Raw genomic sequence first — 16,897 nt, forward strand, 5'->3', positions numbered from 1 at the left:
CATCTCAGATTAGCCAGCTTCCATACCTGCAGGTTTCACCATTCCTTACTCCAATTCCTAATAATCATCCCAGGCTCTGGTTTTAGTTATTAGAACTGCACACGTGTCAATGTCGTGTGCCATTTCATGATCTACAGTTTTGTCCCTTGTCAACCAGACGGAAAGATTCACTGCTCCTTGTACAAGTTGTTTACCCCCAAACTCATGCATTATTCAGCTCTCTTACCTGTATTTCTCTCTGTTCACAGCTGTGGTTGTTGCAATCCACAGACCTTTAAAACTCCCTGGCATCTCCTAAACTCCCTTTTTATTCAGTGTGTTTGGGGTCACATGGAATACGAGATGAGAGTACCAGCTAGCAAGGTGTATCATCGTGGGCCATCAGAATTCCACAGGGCACGTCAAGAGAAAGTTCACGCGAAGAGGGCTTTTTCCAGCTGGGTGTGGTGATGATGGGGGAGGCAGAGTCTCCCTGAAGCAGGGCCCCCGTGCATCTCCCTTGCCTCGGGGCCTGCTGCCAACCCAGCTTCTTGAAAGCAAGCTGGGTGCAGAGCGCAAGTGACCGGTGGCCTCTGTCTGGGTCCTTTGCCCGTGCAGCAGCCACTGCCCCTCTGCGTGTGTTGCTTCCATCCCCATGGCAACTCCCCTAGTTAAAATTCTGGAGTTGGTATTTATGTGGGTAGATATTGAAAAAAGAGAAAAGTGGGGCCCAGACTGGATTCTCGTCCAGAGAGAACCCGGGGAGAAAGGAGAGGCGGAATCACCGTCTTGCTGAATTTCTGCTCGTGGTGACTGCGCTGTGTGTAGAGGAAGGTCAGGCTCAGAGCTGGGTGAGCTTCGCTCACGTTCCTGCCGCTTCCACCAGCCCTCGCCTAGGTGGTTCTGGCTGACGTCAGAGGGACAATCACTTACGAGAGGGTCTCTTTGCCACTTTGGTTGCAGCCTTTGAGTCCGTGCCTCGAAGCCAAGCCTCCAAATTAAAACAACTAAGGTGTTGTCAGTGTTACCAGAATATATTTTGAGGGCATATTTGGTATCGTTGAAAGAGTATAACTCCCAATGCCAGCCCGAGGCTGAGCAAATGGCTTTCTGAGCTTAGAACAGAAATGTTTACCCAGACCTCGTGGTGGGAGTGGTTCCTGTCCTTGCTTCCAGCCTCGGAGGTTGGAGAGGAGCTCAACAAACCAACCTCCCAGACCTGCCCATAGCCCGCTGCCCGCCCCCCCCCCCGCATCTGGTGGGCAGGGCTTCATTGGTGAAAGATTCCCCTGCATCTGGTGGGCGGGGCTTCATTGGTGAAAGATTTGGTGGAAGACAAGTGAAATACAAGCGGAGTTTGACTTAGTAAGAGGATTAGTCTTTGTAATGTCACAGATATGTCCTTGTCTCCGTTTCCTGTTGCGGTAACAGATTACTGCAAATCTGGCAGCTTAAAACAACACAAAGATATTAATGAAACAGTTTCTGTGATTTGGGTGTCTGGGCCCAGTTGAACGGGATCCTCTGCCCTCGCCTCGCAAAGCTCTAATCCCGATGTCAGCGCAGGCCGTGATCTCACCGTGGGGAGGCTCGGGGTCCTCCCCGCTGTGGGCAGGATTCAGTTCCTTGTGGTTGTGGGACTGCGGTCCTCAGCTCCCAGAAGCCACCCCCTCCCTGACCAGCTCACGGCTTGGCTGCTTGCTTTGTTCCTGGAAGCCAACAAGAGAATCTCACCATTTTAAAGCTTTAGCCTGATCTCCCTAAACACAGGATGGACATCGAGACATTGATACTCACAGAGAGTATCTCGTTGAGTTTTACTCTCTGCTGGACGCTGGAGTAGCCACTGGAATCACTAAGAGGGAAAAAAAAAAACCACATTAAATGTGGGTCTTACCACCAAGGAGCTCACAGTGGTGTGGGACAAACACAAAATGGCGCATTCCTCGTGAATTATGCCCATCACCTCCACGCCTGAGCGGGAGGCAGAACACGGGAGAGGGCAGACAGTTTGGGATCCCAGAGCCAGCCCGGTATCTGCCAGAGAGACGACCATGGGCAAAGTGAAACAACGTAAGCCAACACCAACAAGCATTACTTCGCTGGAATCCTTAGGATGTGTGAGGTGCTCAGGTTTCAAAGACAAGTGACACGTGGCTCCCACCCTCGAGGAACGTGGTGTGTAGCTGCGGAGACCTGGGTGAACCTGTGGCAAATGCTGGGGGAGAGAAATACATGGGTTGGTGGGAAGAGGCACAGCCGTGTAAAAGTCACGAGTGTCCTTGGGGCACGGAGAAGCTAACATATGCCGTGGCTGGACGAAATTGTGCAGACCGTGTTTAGGACTGGGGGGAATGAGGCAGTGGGGACAGGACAGGTCCACTGAAGACCCTTAACTATACGCGTGAAGACTCCGGATTTGCCCTGAGAAGTAACAGAAACTGTTAAAACTCTTTAAGGAGGGAAGACAGTCCTTTAGAGTGTAAGTTCTCCCACTGCCTGCTCGGATTCAAAGTCTGGCAACCTCTGTAAGGCGGGTTAAGTGGCCCCAGGACTTTTGTCTGTAAAATGGGGCTAATCCCATATGCAGGAATAAATAAGATAATGTGAAGAAAAAAAAAAAACTTAGGATAGTGTCTGGAATATGGTATTCATGCCATAATTCACAGAGTACTTCCTTATATATTGTTATATAAACAGCTAAAGCTTGTGCCCCTCAAACTGGGTGAACACAGAATAAGTATGAAGTACCTTCCCTGTTTTACTCAAATATGCAGGGGAAGATCATTTTTCTTTAAGGTAAACATTGGTACATTACAGAATAGATGAAAGCAAGAGGTTTGAGAGACATTTCATGCCCTTGATGGTGCGTGGCAGGGCTGTGAGTTCACACCTTCCAGAAAGTGTTTCTGGAACGCATTGGTCTAGAGTTGCACTGTCTAGTAAGTGGCTATTTGATTTTTAAATTTAAATTAATTTTAAATGAATTACATTGAAATCAGTAAAATTTCAGAATTTGCCACTCCGGTTATACCCGCTCCGTTTCAGCAGCTCAGTGGCCACACGCAGACTCATGGCTGCTAGCCTGGGCAGCAGAGATCTAGAACATTACCCCTCATTGCCCAAAGTGCTGCCGTGCAACCCTAGCCAGACCGTTACATGGTAGACAGTGGCTTCTCTGAACCCATTTCAAAAATTGAGCAACAATAGGCTGGAATAGAATAGAACTGGCAGGACTTGCTGTGGGGCCCATCATCTGATGAAGGTAAGACAGCAGGAGGGGTTGAGAACCACCCCTGGGTTCTGGCACCTGCTAGGTCCTCACATGTTGGAATGAATGAATGAACGAATTACATACACGGAACCGTGTCTGGGGTAACACGGGGAAGGAAGACAGTAGAGCTGGTCTGGGTGAAACACGATGCCAGTTTTGGAGACACGGGGTGTGTTTGAAGTGCCTGGGGAGTGCAGTGGGAGACAGGCAGCGACTCTTAGGAGAGTGGACAGGGCAGGGGGTAACACATCTGGTATTTAGCAACTGTGCCTGTGGCGCCTGCTCCGCCCACTCTTGACTCACCTGGATTCAAAAAGTTTCATTCCTAAAATGCCGCATTTTTCCAGTACGTGTTTATCCATCTGCTCCACCTCCACATTCCTTACATTAAAAACCCAGATCCCCAACTCCCACGGCTTTTGATGGGCTCAGAGTCACAAATGTTAATTCACCAAGCTGATCCCACTTCCAGCCAAAGCCAGGTGTGTAGCTCAAAGAACCTACCCATCAGAAGTGATTCATTTGCACTAGGTTTTCTGAAGTCTGAAAAGTCCTGATCTTGGGATTTCCAAGGCTCTCCATGGAGACAGCCACTGGGAGTGGTGATAAGGAAGCCCATCAGAGCGGATGAGACCACCTAGGGAAGGTTGCTCATCACTGTGAGAAGAGAGTCGGGACCAGCGGGTCGGCTCCAGCCCCAAATCACCAGCTCGTTCCAGAGAGGCTTCCTTTGAGCTCAGTTGGAAGACTCCCAAGAAATACAGTGGGATGCTAATGCAGACAGCTGAATGAATGAACCGAGGTTCTCCCAATTAAGGGAGCCTTCAGGGTCCAGTTCCCCAGGCCCAAGACAACTGTTTTATTTAGGCAGAGAAGAAGCCAGAGGTTATCAAAGCCTGGAGCCCACGTTAGCCACTTGGCTATCTTCCCCAAATTCCCACCAGGCAAGGACTTTTAACAAATGCCTATTTTCTGAGTTGGGCTCTTTTTTTTTTTTTTTTTAATCTATTCCATCCAATTTCTGATGCTGGGTGACCCAGAAACTCAGCATGATTTGGAAAAGTGACTTGGGCTTGGCATAGTCTGGACAGATGTGGTTAATACCTATGGACAGATGGTGTTCATCCGGTAAAATCAGGCACTTTATTGTGTTAATTAATCCAAGTGGGACCCTGAAAATACAATATTAGCTGAATTTCTTGTCTAGCAAGGCTGCTCCGTGCTTTCTGTTGGGCTAAATCGGGAAATCCTGTGTCCTGGCATAACCAAGGATGTTCTGGAAATCTCTTCCATAAGGAAAAAGCTTTTGATAAAAGCAAGAAGGGCAAAGTGCTAAAAGAGCTGATTTAAAGATCCAGTCTCCCGCCTCAAGGAGGTCCAGCCAGCCTCTGCTGTGAGCCTGGATTCCCCAAACAGCTCCCCCCAACCTGCCTACAGGCCTTAGCTATGATGAGACAGTCAAGTGATTCTCACTTTAAATTAGTTCAATTAGCACTTTTTAAAAAAAAATGCTTTTATTCAAAACGTGGTTCTCTTCCTTTCAGCAACCTGTGTATTAAAGAGATTTCGATGGGCTTTTGTTTTACCATTTAGCAGCTGTTCTAGTGCTCCTTGTCTCCTTCTGAGGGAGGCTGCGCAGTCCAGTGGGCCAGAGTCCATGCCTTGCATACCCTCTTCCCCAGATACCTTTAGAAAATGCTGTATGCATTTACCTGGGAAGGGAATAAAAGGAAAAGAATAACTTATTTTTAACTTAAGGCTCCAGAGTCTGTAATTTCCAGGGGGCAGTTTGTACCTAAGAACGAGGTTGGGTTTTCTAATTACGCGCACCGGAATTCATACCTTGGTTCTGTGACAGGCCGGCCGAATGACCTTTGGACTCCATTCTTCACTGGGAAATAGGAAGAACCGTAGCTATCTCACAAGTTGTACAAAATGAATAATCTGAATTGATTGCTCTAAAGGGTGAGGTCCGAAGCCTGGAGCCCACTAGGAAGAGAGACTGTCACCCAGCATTCGCCACGTACCGGGCACCGCACAGAGTACCCTCCATGTATGGCCTCATTTTCCAGTTATCATCACTCTGCAAGACCAGCGTGACTGTCCACTCTCGGCTGAAGAAGCTGGGGCTTGGAGAGGCATCCCAGATCCCCAGCTGGCATTTAGTGGGTCCAGGATTCAACACCAAGGTGGCTGAGTTTTGAAACTCCATGTTCCTCTCCACCCAGGACAAGTATTAGTGACTGTTCTGGTCAGTGCACAGTCTGTTCTTAACAGATACTTGCAGTGATGGCTTTGACATCTACCCCCTTGGTGCAAATTTCCTCTAATCCACTTTTTTGCTCAAAAATTTGCCTTTTCACAGAAGTAGGTCCTTGTCTCTCCCTTTTTATATCTATTAGGTGTGAATGTTTTTTGTCATTCTTTTCTTTTTCCTTATGAAGGCGGAAGAGACGGAATTTCAACAAGCAAGCGACGGAAATCCTGAATGAATATTTCTATTCCCATCTCAGCAACCCTTACCCCAGTGAGGAAGCCAAAGAGGAGTTAGCCAAGAAGTGTGGCATCACAGTGTCCCAGGTAAGGAGACCTCCAAAATCCTGCTAGCCTGGGTCTGGTAGAGCCACATGGCAGCGTCTTGGAGGTTTTGCTTTACTGAGCTTTTATGCCTTGCAAGGTCCATTTGCTAAAACCCTAACATGCCAAGGTAAGCACTCGATGTGTTTAAGTGGGAGAGTTTCTAGGTAAGTATTTGGACAAACTTGAGAGGGACCAGCCGGAGTGGAGAAGTAGATTCCAGTAGCCAAACAGGGATAGGGTTCTTCCCATTGAACGCCCCATTGCTTCAAAAATGGGTCAAGGTTCTTGGCTGTCCTTGGAAAGTATCCGCATTTCTCATACTATTTTCTCAAACACAGTCTATGCCTTAGCCCATCTTGCGCTCAACCCAGGACAGAGTCAGTGAGTGGAACTTTTCAATGAAAGGGACACAAATGTCTTCTCTTCACGTGCTTGCTCTGTAACTGACAGAGTGTAGGGATTTTAACATGTCACTATGATTGCATTGGAACAGTTGCACAAAATGTCACTGAGTGCCCCTTTTCCCCAAAGAGTGATAACCATAACAGGTGCCTGTTGACATGGAAAGGTACATGGTAAAACATTTTTATTGACCTGGAGTCTTCAGCATTAGCATGAAGTAGAAAAGTAGGCAATATTTACACATATGTATATTTCGTCTACTCAAGGGATCCATCCAGAACTTTTTTATCTGAACCTCAAATACCGTCCCTTGTCTCTAGTTGAGAACAGTAATGATAGTTCTGAAAGCTGTCAGAGAAGAGGAAGTCCCACCAATATACGTCTCCTGCAAAAGAACTCTGTGTACTGGTATTTCCGTAACAGGGGTGGGAGAAGTGGGGAAAGAAGCCTACTCTAGTAAGAAACTTCACTTAGGATTTTGCAAGCAAACTCGATGCTGTTTTGTATCAACTGAGCATTTGTGCTTCCTTGACTTGAATCCTGGCTTCTCTTACTCCCTACTGGGTGCTGATCCCATCAATCGGTGCTTAACTAAGCCCAGTTAGGTCCATTCAGAATACAGACCTCTACACAGAGTATGTGCAATGAAGGGCTCTCCAGGGCCTGCCCAACAAGCTGTGGGGGATTTGGCAGAAGCCTTGGAAACACCAACCCTTGCAACTCCGACCTTCCTCAGGTACTTTGACCCAAGTGAAGGTTGTTCCAGGCTCCCTGCTGAGCAGAGAGCCCGATGCGGGACTCGATCCCAGGACCCTGAGATCATGACCTGAGCCAAAGGCAGCGGCTTAACCCACTGAGCCACCCAGGCGCCCCGACTCTCTGACTTCTAATTCTGGGATTTGGAATTCTAAATCCCTGTTGATAGTAGAATGAACTCTTCTGGAGCTGGTCTGTATTATATCTAGATCAAAGATGGAACCCTGGCCTGTTCCAGCAACTGTCACTTCCTTTGTTAGGGAAACCCAGGTGCACATAATTTGTCCATTAAAATGAATATTTACATACTGTATCACCTTTCCCTTTGCTTCACCCACCCTAAGGCCACACCATTCTTCCTTCCCCGGTACATTACTCCCTCCCAACAACAACAGAGCTGTTCCATTCTTGCCAAACAAGTCCCTGTGGGAGACAAGACAGTATGATGTGATACAATAATAAGAGTGTTTTTCTAGGAGCATGTTTTTGTCAAGAGTCAACTGTGCGATTTTAGGGAACTCCTGCTTGTCGGGTCTTAGTCATCCCATCTGCCAGTCATGGTTTCCTGGACCCTATGATGTATTAAATCTTCCTTAAGTTCCCAAATCTAAGGGATCCCGATTTTGGACTTTTTAAATTTTGCCATTTTGGGGCTGTCTCTTGCCTTCTTATTTTTTGGGCTTTTGTTGTTGTTGTTGTCATTTTGGGGGGTTAATAATTACCCCTCCCCCTGATCTTGGGGCATCTAGATGGTGCAGTCAGTTAAGTATCTAACTCTTGGTTTCGGCTCAGGTCATGATCTCAGAATCATGAGATCAAGCCCCATGTCAGGCTCCACAGTCAGCGCGGAATCAGCAGGGAAGAGTCTCTCCCTTTGCCCCTCCCCCCATGCACGCTCACACACTCTCTCTCTCTCTCTTTAAATAAATGATCTTTTAAAAAAAAAAATTACCCCTCCATCTTGAAATTCTCCTACTTTGGCTTCCTTGATACTGTTCTCTGTGGAGTTTCCTTCTTTCTCTTGGGCCACTTTTGCTTGGTCTTAGAGGATCTACTGTCTCTACCTACCCTAGAAATACCATTTTTTTTCTTTAGCCCTCATTTCTTCAGGCCTATCCCCATGGTTCTTAACCATTTTTTTTATGCTACATGTTCTTTCAAAATCTACTTACTGTCGATTCCTCCCATGATACAGAACAAAAATGTGCAGATACACCAAAATCCATCTGTAGACCAGCCTCTCCTCTAATCCCTCCATAGTCCTTCCACTCTCTACTTGTTCTGCTTGGAGTGTGATCTACAGAAGGCAACCTTAGCAGTTGCTGGGAGCTGGCTCGAAATGTAAATTCTGAGGTCTAACCCCAGACCTGAGTCAGAATTAAGGGAGGATGGCGGGGGGATCTGTGTGAACAATCTTTCCACGCACACTCAGTTTGGAAACGGACTATCCTGCACACTTGCTCTGAGTGACCTCTTCTCTGCTCATCGCTGCAGGTGTACCTTTATTTGAATACTCAGATGAGATTTCCCGGACACCAAGCGCATGTGTCTTCCGTCCCACTGGACTTTGCCATGGCTCTGCCCAAGCTCTTCAAACTTAACATGTTTGAAATGTGATCAGACTCTCCCCAGAGAACCGATTATTTTTTCTGTATCACCTGTCTCAGACTCTGTCTGTCCTCTGTGTGTCCCTAGTGCCTAGCACCCAGTAGACCCTCCATGACTGTGAACAGCAAGTTAACCATTGAAAGCACTGATTACGTACATGGCTCAGGGCGTCCCAGTATCGCCTTGTGGGCCATCTAGGGAATGCCTGAGCTGACTACGCATCTTGTCCACCCGCTGGTTCTTCTTGTTGAGAAGGGAATCACTCCCACAAAACATTCCTTCTCCTCTCTTCACGTAGCTTATTTAACTAGACCGCAGGCATTTCTTTCCTTCCTCAAAAGTCCTCCCAGATGACCTTCATCTTTCCCGCTTTTTTCCAATGCACCCAGTTACCTTAGAAAAGTCTTGCTGCCTCTTTTCCTCTCCCTCATACAGATAGTGAAAGTTATACTAAGGAAAGCACGAGTTTAGGAATGGAATTAGATATGCTATGGACCTAAAATGGCCCCAGAGTGCCCTTCCTCTCCTGTAGGCACCAGCATTGACAATGAATCAAGCAATTTGTCACTGATTTTTTTTTTTCTTCTCGTTTACTCATACTGCAGTGGTATGGTTTGGTTTTGATAACAAAGGCTTAACTTCTCCCATAGTGGAAGTCACACAGGCAAAGGAGGGCTTACCTTGTGAGATTTTTAAGTTCTGCTAATGCATTTCAAAGGTAACTACAGTTTTGCAAAAATGTCCTTTATCCACCATTGTTCAGGTGAATAGAACATACATACATGTCAGCAGTGGTACCTGTGTTATCAACTTCCTCTTCTGTCACCAGATTCATAGTTTGTTTTGTAATTTTATTCAAAAAAAAAAAAAACCACACACACATTTTAGTTTGAAATCACATCTGGAACTTGGGGTATAGAACGTACCTCATAAGGCAGGAATGACAGGGGTAACACTTGAATTTCGCTGCGTCGCCTCTTGTGTCTGAACAGGGGTCTTGGTATAAAGGGAACGGGGATGCGGAATCAAGCCAGGACAGCTCCTGTGAGTCACGTGAAGGAAATAAATTAACAAATGAAAGTAAATTAGGTTTATTTTGTGTGTTGGCTTTAACATTTAAAGCTTGGGATTCCAAGGACTAATCTCTGCTATGCTTCAGTTTTTCCTTGTGTAGCTAACCCCCAGCTTTGCACAAAATTCTTGGTGAAATCTATCTGATGGAATTATCTGGATCCTAAGGTCTGTAGTACCTGTGGCTAAGAATGTGGTCCATGTTAACATTCTTCAGCTTGTAAAAATGTGAAATTAATCCCTCAGTGAGAGCACCTGTATGTTGATACAGACCTGCATGGATGATTACAAGTCTGTGCCTCTTGGTTACTCAAAGTCAGTGTTAGCATTGATAAGTAACATTTCTCTTGAAACGCTGTTTATTTTGGGGTCATGTTCTTAGGAGGTAACCCAATTTAAAATGCTCGTCCTAAACTAAAATTGTCCAAATCCAAATGAGCAGCTCTTCCGTAGGACGGTTCGCTGCATTGTTTTTGCTAAATGGTTTTGTCTTAAGCAGGAGAATCGCATTATAAGCAATGGCCCCTCTCGGTGCCCTTCCTTTAGATCTCATTGTTGTTGCAAAATCAGAGTAGGATCAGCCCCATAGCCCTCCCCTGATGCCTTAATTTTCCTCTGAGATGTTTGCACAGGATGGAATGTTAACATTCTTTTCTCTTAAACTGCTCTAGGTATCAAACTGGTTTGGAAATAAGCGAATCCGGTACAAGAAGAACATAGGTAAATTTCAAGAGGAAGCCAATATTTATGCTGCCAAAACGGCTGTCACTGCTACCAATGTGTCAGCCCATGGAAGCCAAGCTAACTCACCCTCGACTCCTAACTCAGCTGGTTAGTTTTTTCTTTGATTTGGGGGGATCGTGCTCCATTTTTATACTTGCTTTTCCTACATTGGGGTTTTCTTTTCATTCTTCAGGTTTCCGATTGGTTGACTTATGTATTTGATTGTCCTTTTTGTTGTTGATGCCACTTTGGGTTTTTCCTTTCATTTCCAAAGAGCAGCGTGTTTTACTGTTCATAAGACGGGCTTGTCTGGAGGTCTGCACCAATGTGTCTGTTTAAGTTGGACAGACCTAAATTGGTTGGTTTTGAGGAGAGAGGACCTTCACATTCTCCTTTCAAAGATGACAATGAGCTAGCTCTAATACTTGGACATAGTCCCTTGAGGGTTCTGGCCTTTCGTCTGTTTCACATAAAGTTTTTATCCTTGTCTATTTTGCTATTCCCATCACATACTGTTTGGGTGACCTACGAGCCTACATTCTCTGCAGGAATATTCCTCATTGTAATGCTTTGGTCTACAAAGCCAGACTGGGGTTACTGCTCAATGTTGTTTAGAATTGTTTTTCTTCACTGTTTTATTTTGCTGGTTTCTTTATGCAAACTACAAAGAAAATTGCCAGTCATTAGTTCACATTATTCAGATTCCAGTTTCCCCGTTGTAGTAGTATTAGTCGTGTGCTCTGCCCCTGGCTTTATTTTAGTGAATGTGCATTACATCACTAACTTCAGAGTTTAGGCTAACATAATATATTTTGTGGTTTGCCTCCTACCACCAGTTCTGAATTTCCACACATGAAAAAAAAAAATACATAATCAATAATACATAAAATATAACCTTAGTATCTGTATGCTGTGGAAGGCATGTTGGTACTTTTTGTTTTGTTTTGTTTTGTTTTTTTGATAAGGGAAACCCAGAAGTGCTTCCTTATTAAATAATTTTGGTCTCGGATTATTCTCACGTTATTCATTATAATGAACCACTGCATTGATTTTGGGGGTGGGACACACACATCTAAGAAGACCAATGCCTCCAACGTGAAGGGTCACAAATTTAAATGTGTTTGACTGTAAGATGATTAAAAATCTGATTTCTAACATTTCTGGGAAGTGCCTTTGACCCCTGAAGTTTGTTTGTTCACTAAAATAAATTCTCTCTCTACCTTATGGTGGATTGTTACTAGAGATCTAACGTCTTCTGTGAGCTTCTAGAGGCCCTAATTTGTTCTAAGGGTCTCCAAGCCAGTGGGCTGTATCTCCATGCCTTCTTTTGTTTAAATGGAATCATGCACCAAGAGTGGCCCGGGCTTTGTAAGCACGGACGTGGTAGGACAGTGTAGAATTCGATCTAGTTGTGTCTTTTTCCCAGCACACCAGGTTGAACAAATCTGAGGAGCCTGTTTACTTTTCAAGGTTTGTGTGTGTCTATTTCCTTCTTTCCCCTTCATGGCATGATTGACAAAGGATCAAGGCTAAGAGGTTCAGTAACCCAAGAGTTTCCTTCTTCCCCATCTGGTCAACTCTTAAGCATTTCAGTCTCCGGCCAGCAACACTCGTTGAATCAGCCTGCTATCCAGACATGTTCACTTGTCTCTGGTAGAAGTCCAGTCTTGTCAGCATTAGCAAAAACCCACTCACCACTCCTGCAAAGGTTATCATAATGCAAAACAGATATCAAAATGACTTTTTCCCGTCGCGGATAGATCTGCATTGCAGATGGTTGAGTGTGATTTATGACTAGTCCCTAGAAGGGCCCTGTGGACCCCCTTCATTACTAAAGCTGTAACTTTTTATTCTTTTCTAAAGCTCTTAAAAAGAGAAAAGTAAGCATTTTAACCCCCCCCACACACACACTCTGTGTTTAAGAATTACATTGGCTCTCTTGGAATGTCAGTCAATGATTACAGTTTTCTAAAGAATTTTACTGCTAGCTTAAGCTTAGGTGACTATTCTAAGCACCAAGTAAATTATTATGGAAAATTGGAGCTAAGCCTTCCAGTTGTGCTTAAGTTGTTGGAAATAATATGGAGAGGAACCCCTTTGTAGTGCTTTTTTTTTTCAATAGAGACAAAAGAAAATACTATTGTATGTGCGCAATAGCGTGGGAGTTTCATTCAGCAACTTTTTTACAGGAAAAGTTATACATAGGCTTTTCTGTATTTTCCTTTGCTGCTATCACAACCCAGAGCACTGCACAGATAAAGTGAGAACTTTAAAGTGTTCAGACTTTTCACACAGGGTGCTTAGGAAGTCACATACTAGCTCCTCGATAACACCGATAACTCGATAACAGTCACTGAAATAGACACAAGTTTTAAATAAGAGGTTAATATGTGAAGATATAATTTGGCTGAGTTTGAAATTTAAGAGTTCTGGAAACCAGGAACTTTTTATATCCTTACTATTGAAGCAGGGCCCTCCCCCAACCTGAAGCTTTACTAAATTTACATTACTCATTTCTATTGCAAAAAGGATACTTGGCAAGTAAATCTTCTTCCCTCCAGAGGCTTTTGTGTGGACAAGCACTTCTTCAGTGGCTTTATTTAGGTCATTTCTGAATATTCCTGGTTGTGGATATATGCCTGATCTCCTATTTCCTTAAGCACAATTCATTAAAATCACTTGGGGTGAGGACCCATGGGGGACGAGCAAACAGGTAGAGACGCACCCGGCATGCTTCGTATTTGACATCGGCAGAGTCGAGCAGAATGCCTGGAACAAAGAGAAAGAATAGAAGGAAGAGAAGAAAATTACGTTTTATGGGGGAAAAAAAAAAGCAAAAATGGGGACCATCTGAAGCGATCATTATAACCTTGGGTCCATACTTCTGGAATTACCTAGAGGGATCCATTCTCGTGTCTATTTTTGATGAGATAAGAAAAGCAGGAATAAGATCTCAGAAAAACGGGGTCCCTTTTGGAAGGTCAGGTTATCAGCATCCAGGAAGGAAGAAGTTGGCTTGTGCCTTGCAGATGTTTGCTGTGGCAAATAGCATCTGCGTTGACAATTGATTAGATTCTGTGATTAGCGAAGCCATCCCAGGCTTATTGAGGCTCAGGACTCCCTCCCCCATCTGGAATCTTTTTTTGCTGGCTCTGTGTGTGTGTATGTGAGTGTGTGTTTTCAAGGATGGCAGGCTCAACTGTGAAAGTTCTTCCTCTGACACTATATAGTTAGTGGCAAGCCCTTATACATATCTGTTATACCCCTAATAGAAGGTTTGGTGTTTTCTGGATTAGGGGAAGATGATCATATTAAACCCCCTAGATTCTGGCTTCCTAAGAGAAGTTTATGTATGTAATACACACCGTTAGAAAAGAGGTAACACACCTACGGAGGCTGGCTGACACTTAGTAAATCCGTAGGAACTCCTGGAATTTTTTTTTTTTTTTAAACCAAATGAAAGAATGAATGCCATGGATGTTTTCTGCTGTGTTCTTTCTTCTCTAATTTCTTAGTAGAAAATAAAAACACAGCCTACCAGAATTAGAACTCTAGAACCTTGCCACGTGTACCTTCTGAAGGGGTTTCCCATCAAACCAGATAGCCTTTCTCTCTTGTGCCTTGTCCTGGGTGGAAAGCAACAGTGACTTTTGGAGTTTAGAAGGGGAATAATCATGGAAGCTAGAGAAGCAAGCCCGAGACATAATGAAGTCGTGTCAAGCAAAGAGGCCCCATCTTTTGAGTCTCCAAGTGGTGTAGGAAGTCTAATCTGACCGGCTGCCCCCTGATCTCTTGGGAGCCTTGATTTCACAACTGCAATAGGAAGCAGTATTTGCCATACTTCTGCTCCATAAAAATGCTCTGAGGAATAACATGCCAATACTTGTAAACCCTTTGATTTCCTCAGTAAGAAAAAAGAACGCCTCTCTTATTCTGCGTCATTGGTTCTCAACAGGGCGAACTTGTACCTCAGGGGACATTTGGTCGTGCTTGGAGACATTTGGGTTTGGGGAGGTTTTGGGAAGCGGGTACTGCTGGATTCTGGTGACTAGAGGCTGGGGAGATGGAAGACCGTCATCCTACGGCTCATAGAACATTCCTCCAACATGAGCCCATTCCCAGCCCCAGATGTCAATAGTGCCAGTGTCCGGAAGCCTTGCTCTAAGTTTAGATTTTATCATTAGGATTCTGGGTTTCTGGGGAGAGGATGCAGTGAACTGTTGTTCTATTCCCCACCCCTGCCCCCAAACAAAGTGAAGTCTCCTGAAGACTCTTTAGAGTAGAAATGCAGCCTTCAGAAAACGATCTTAGGGAAACGGATGTTAACACATCTCCCCGTCATCATACTTGCCGGAGCCTGGGCATTAGAATCCATAGGTGATACATTATGTCCTGTCTGTCTAGTGGAGGGTGGGCTCCGCTCTGTACGTGCCCCCGATATCTGGGTGACAGCTTACATGGGACACGTGCCTCCCTTCCCACTCCAAACTCAGAACCTTTTAACTGGCAAGCACATCTTAAAATGTGCATTCTGGTAATTGTGGATTACTTTCCAGCCACCTGCCCCCGAGGTTCTTGAAGGACCTTCTCCACAAGCCAGGTCATTCCGTGGGAGTTCTTTGAGACTTTTTGGCACCTCCAAGACAGCCCATTTGCTCTCTGTCAAGGATACCTCCTTCTCAGGAAGTTGTCCGCTCTGTGCTGTTTCTTTCTCCCTTCCAGTGCCCAATGAAGAACTTATCTTCTCCTCCTCATTTCGAGTTTTGTGTGGGCTTCTGTCTGCTCTCTTGTGTTATGAGTGGCTCCTGGCCTCTTCTCAGAGCCAGCCCTACTTCTAGATACTTCTCAGAGAGTTGGAAGCTGTGGTCGTATAGTACATGGTTGCACAGGGAAAACAAAATGCCGGAAGAGCAGACAGAGGCGAGAGCAAGGGAGTGATTCCTGCAATTACTCTGAGTCAAGTGCATCTGTACGTGAAGGCCATTGATATGTTCATATTTATCTATCTCTATGTACATTAGATAGCCAGACATATTTATAATTTATCTATGCACATATATTTTTTAAATCATCTGTGTCTGTTGCAGTGTGTATCTTGTAAATGGTACATCCCATACCTTTATGGTTCCATGGCCGCCATGTTACTTGGCACCAGCACTGCCCTTTGGGGGCTTCTCCCATTTTTTGGGCGGGTGCCCATTTCCAATAAACCATCAGCCAGGCACGAGTGTGAGTTTATTACATGATATTTGATTGGGAGAGAAAGAAAGAATGTATCTGGGCATCCAACTGAACGCTCTTGGGGGAGGGAGGAGGGCAAAAAAAATATGATATTATATAAGCAATTATAATTTGGGGTCCTGGAGCTGACTACTCCTGGTTCTGATGCCATCTAAATATGAGCGTGTGTGGTAAATGATGGCAAAATGGCTCTTCTTATTTAAGTTGTAGCTCTGAAGGAAAGAAAGTTTGAGAAGGATATAGGTAGGACATGCAGGCCAGGGAATTATGTGATCTGTGCCATACCCTGCTTCAGCCACATGTTGGGGAGATTGGCACCACATTACTGGAAGAAACTTCCAGAACAGGCTGCCATGCCTGGTCAGACCTTATGCCTCTTTGGCTCAGGACCCCGGTAGTCTACTTCTGTGCAGATAAGCTAAACTGAGAAATGCATGCCCAATGAGACAAGACATGTTCCAGAGCTATGGAGACATCATAGTCCTCCAGACAGCACTCGAGTTGCCCTCCTGCCCCCCAGAAAAAGCGTTCCCTTCTTCCCACAACAAGAGCGAGCGGGGAATCAGCTTATGTAGCTCAAGAGATAGCTAGTGCTTGTGTGGGGATGGACATCCCCAAAACAAAGAAAAACAGAGAAGTTTTCTATTGAGGATTCCCGCAAGTGAACCATTTGGTTTTTCAAAATGGCGCCCTCCTTAGACATATGAGGATCCCGTGAGCAGTTCAGCATAGAGCAGAGTGACGGAGTACAGGAAAAGCTTTCTCTTGAGCTCCAGGAGACAGCCCTCTAGGAGAGCGCAATTCCCTACTTTGGGAGATTAAGAAAGCATCAGAGCTGGGGCATCATTGCTGGGTGATCCCAAGTGGATGATGGCTGTCAAATGTGAGGACAAGAGTGTGATTCGAGCAGGACAGAGTTGGAAATAGAGTGGAACTGACCTGGGTCCCTAAGGTCTCTCCTTTTCTAGGCTAACGTCATGTTTTAACCAAACCTTGCACGTTGAGCTTTCTTTCCTAATGCGCTGAGCTGCACGATGACTTCAGAATAATAAGAAGCTTCTCCACACCCATGTGTTGAGGCCGAGGGCAGGCCGGGTTTCCCATAGTGCCACCTGGGTGCCGCCTAAAGTCTAACTGTGTGGGAGAAGGCTTCTTCTCTGGGAGGTGAAAGCAGATGGTTAACTGCTCCTCTTGAGGCCCTCTTTTATTGTTATCTTAAGTGTTATTATTAGCATTTCCTATTTCATGCATGCTTCGGAATTC

General features: G+C 45.1%; 1 protein-coding gene across 2 annotated transcripts in view; it reads left to right on the plus strand.

The window, feature by feature from the left end:
* Positions 1-16,897, plus strand: part of PBX1 (PBX homeobox 1) — a 280,953-nt gene that overhangs the window by 230,201 nt on the left and 33,855 nt on the right. For both annotated transcript variants that reach the window (XM_044266773.1, XM_044266774.1), the window contains exons 5-6: positions 5,698-5,833; positions 10,342-10,501. In XM_044266773.1, coding sequence (XP_044122708.1) covers positions 5,698-5,833; positions 10,342-10,501 — 296 coding nt within the window. The remainder of the gene's footprint in view (positions 1-5,697; positions 5,834-10,341; positions 10,502-16,897) is intronic.

The sequence above is a fragment of the Neovison vison genome, chromosome 10 (assembly GCF_020171115.1).
Source record: "Neovison vison isolate M4711 chromosome 10, ASM_NN_V1, whole genome shotgun sequence".
NCBI lineage: Eukaryota > Metazoa > Chordata > Mammalia > Carnivora > Mustelidae > Neogale > Neogale vison.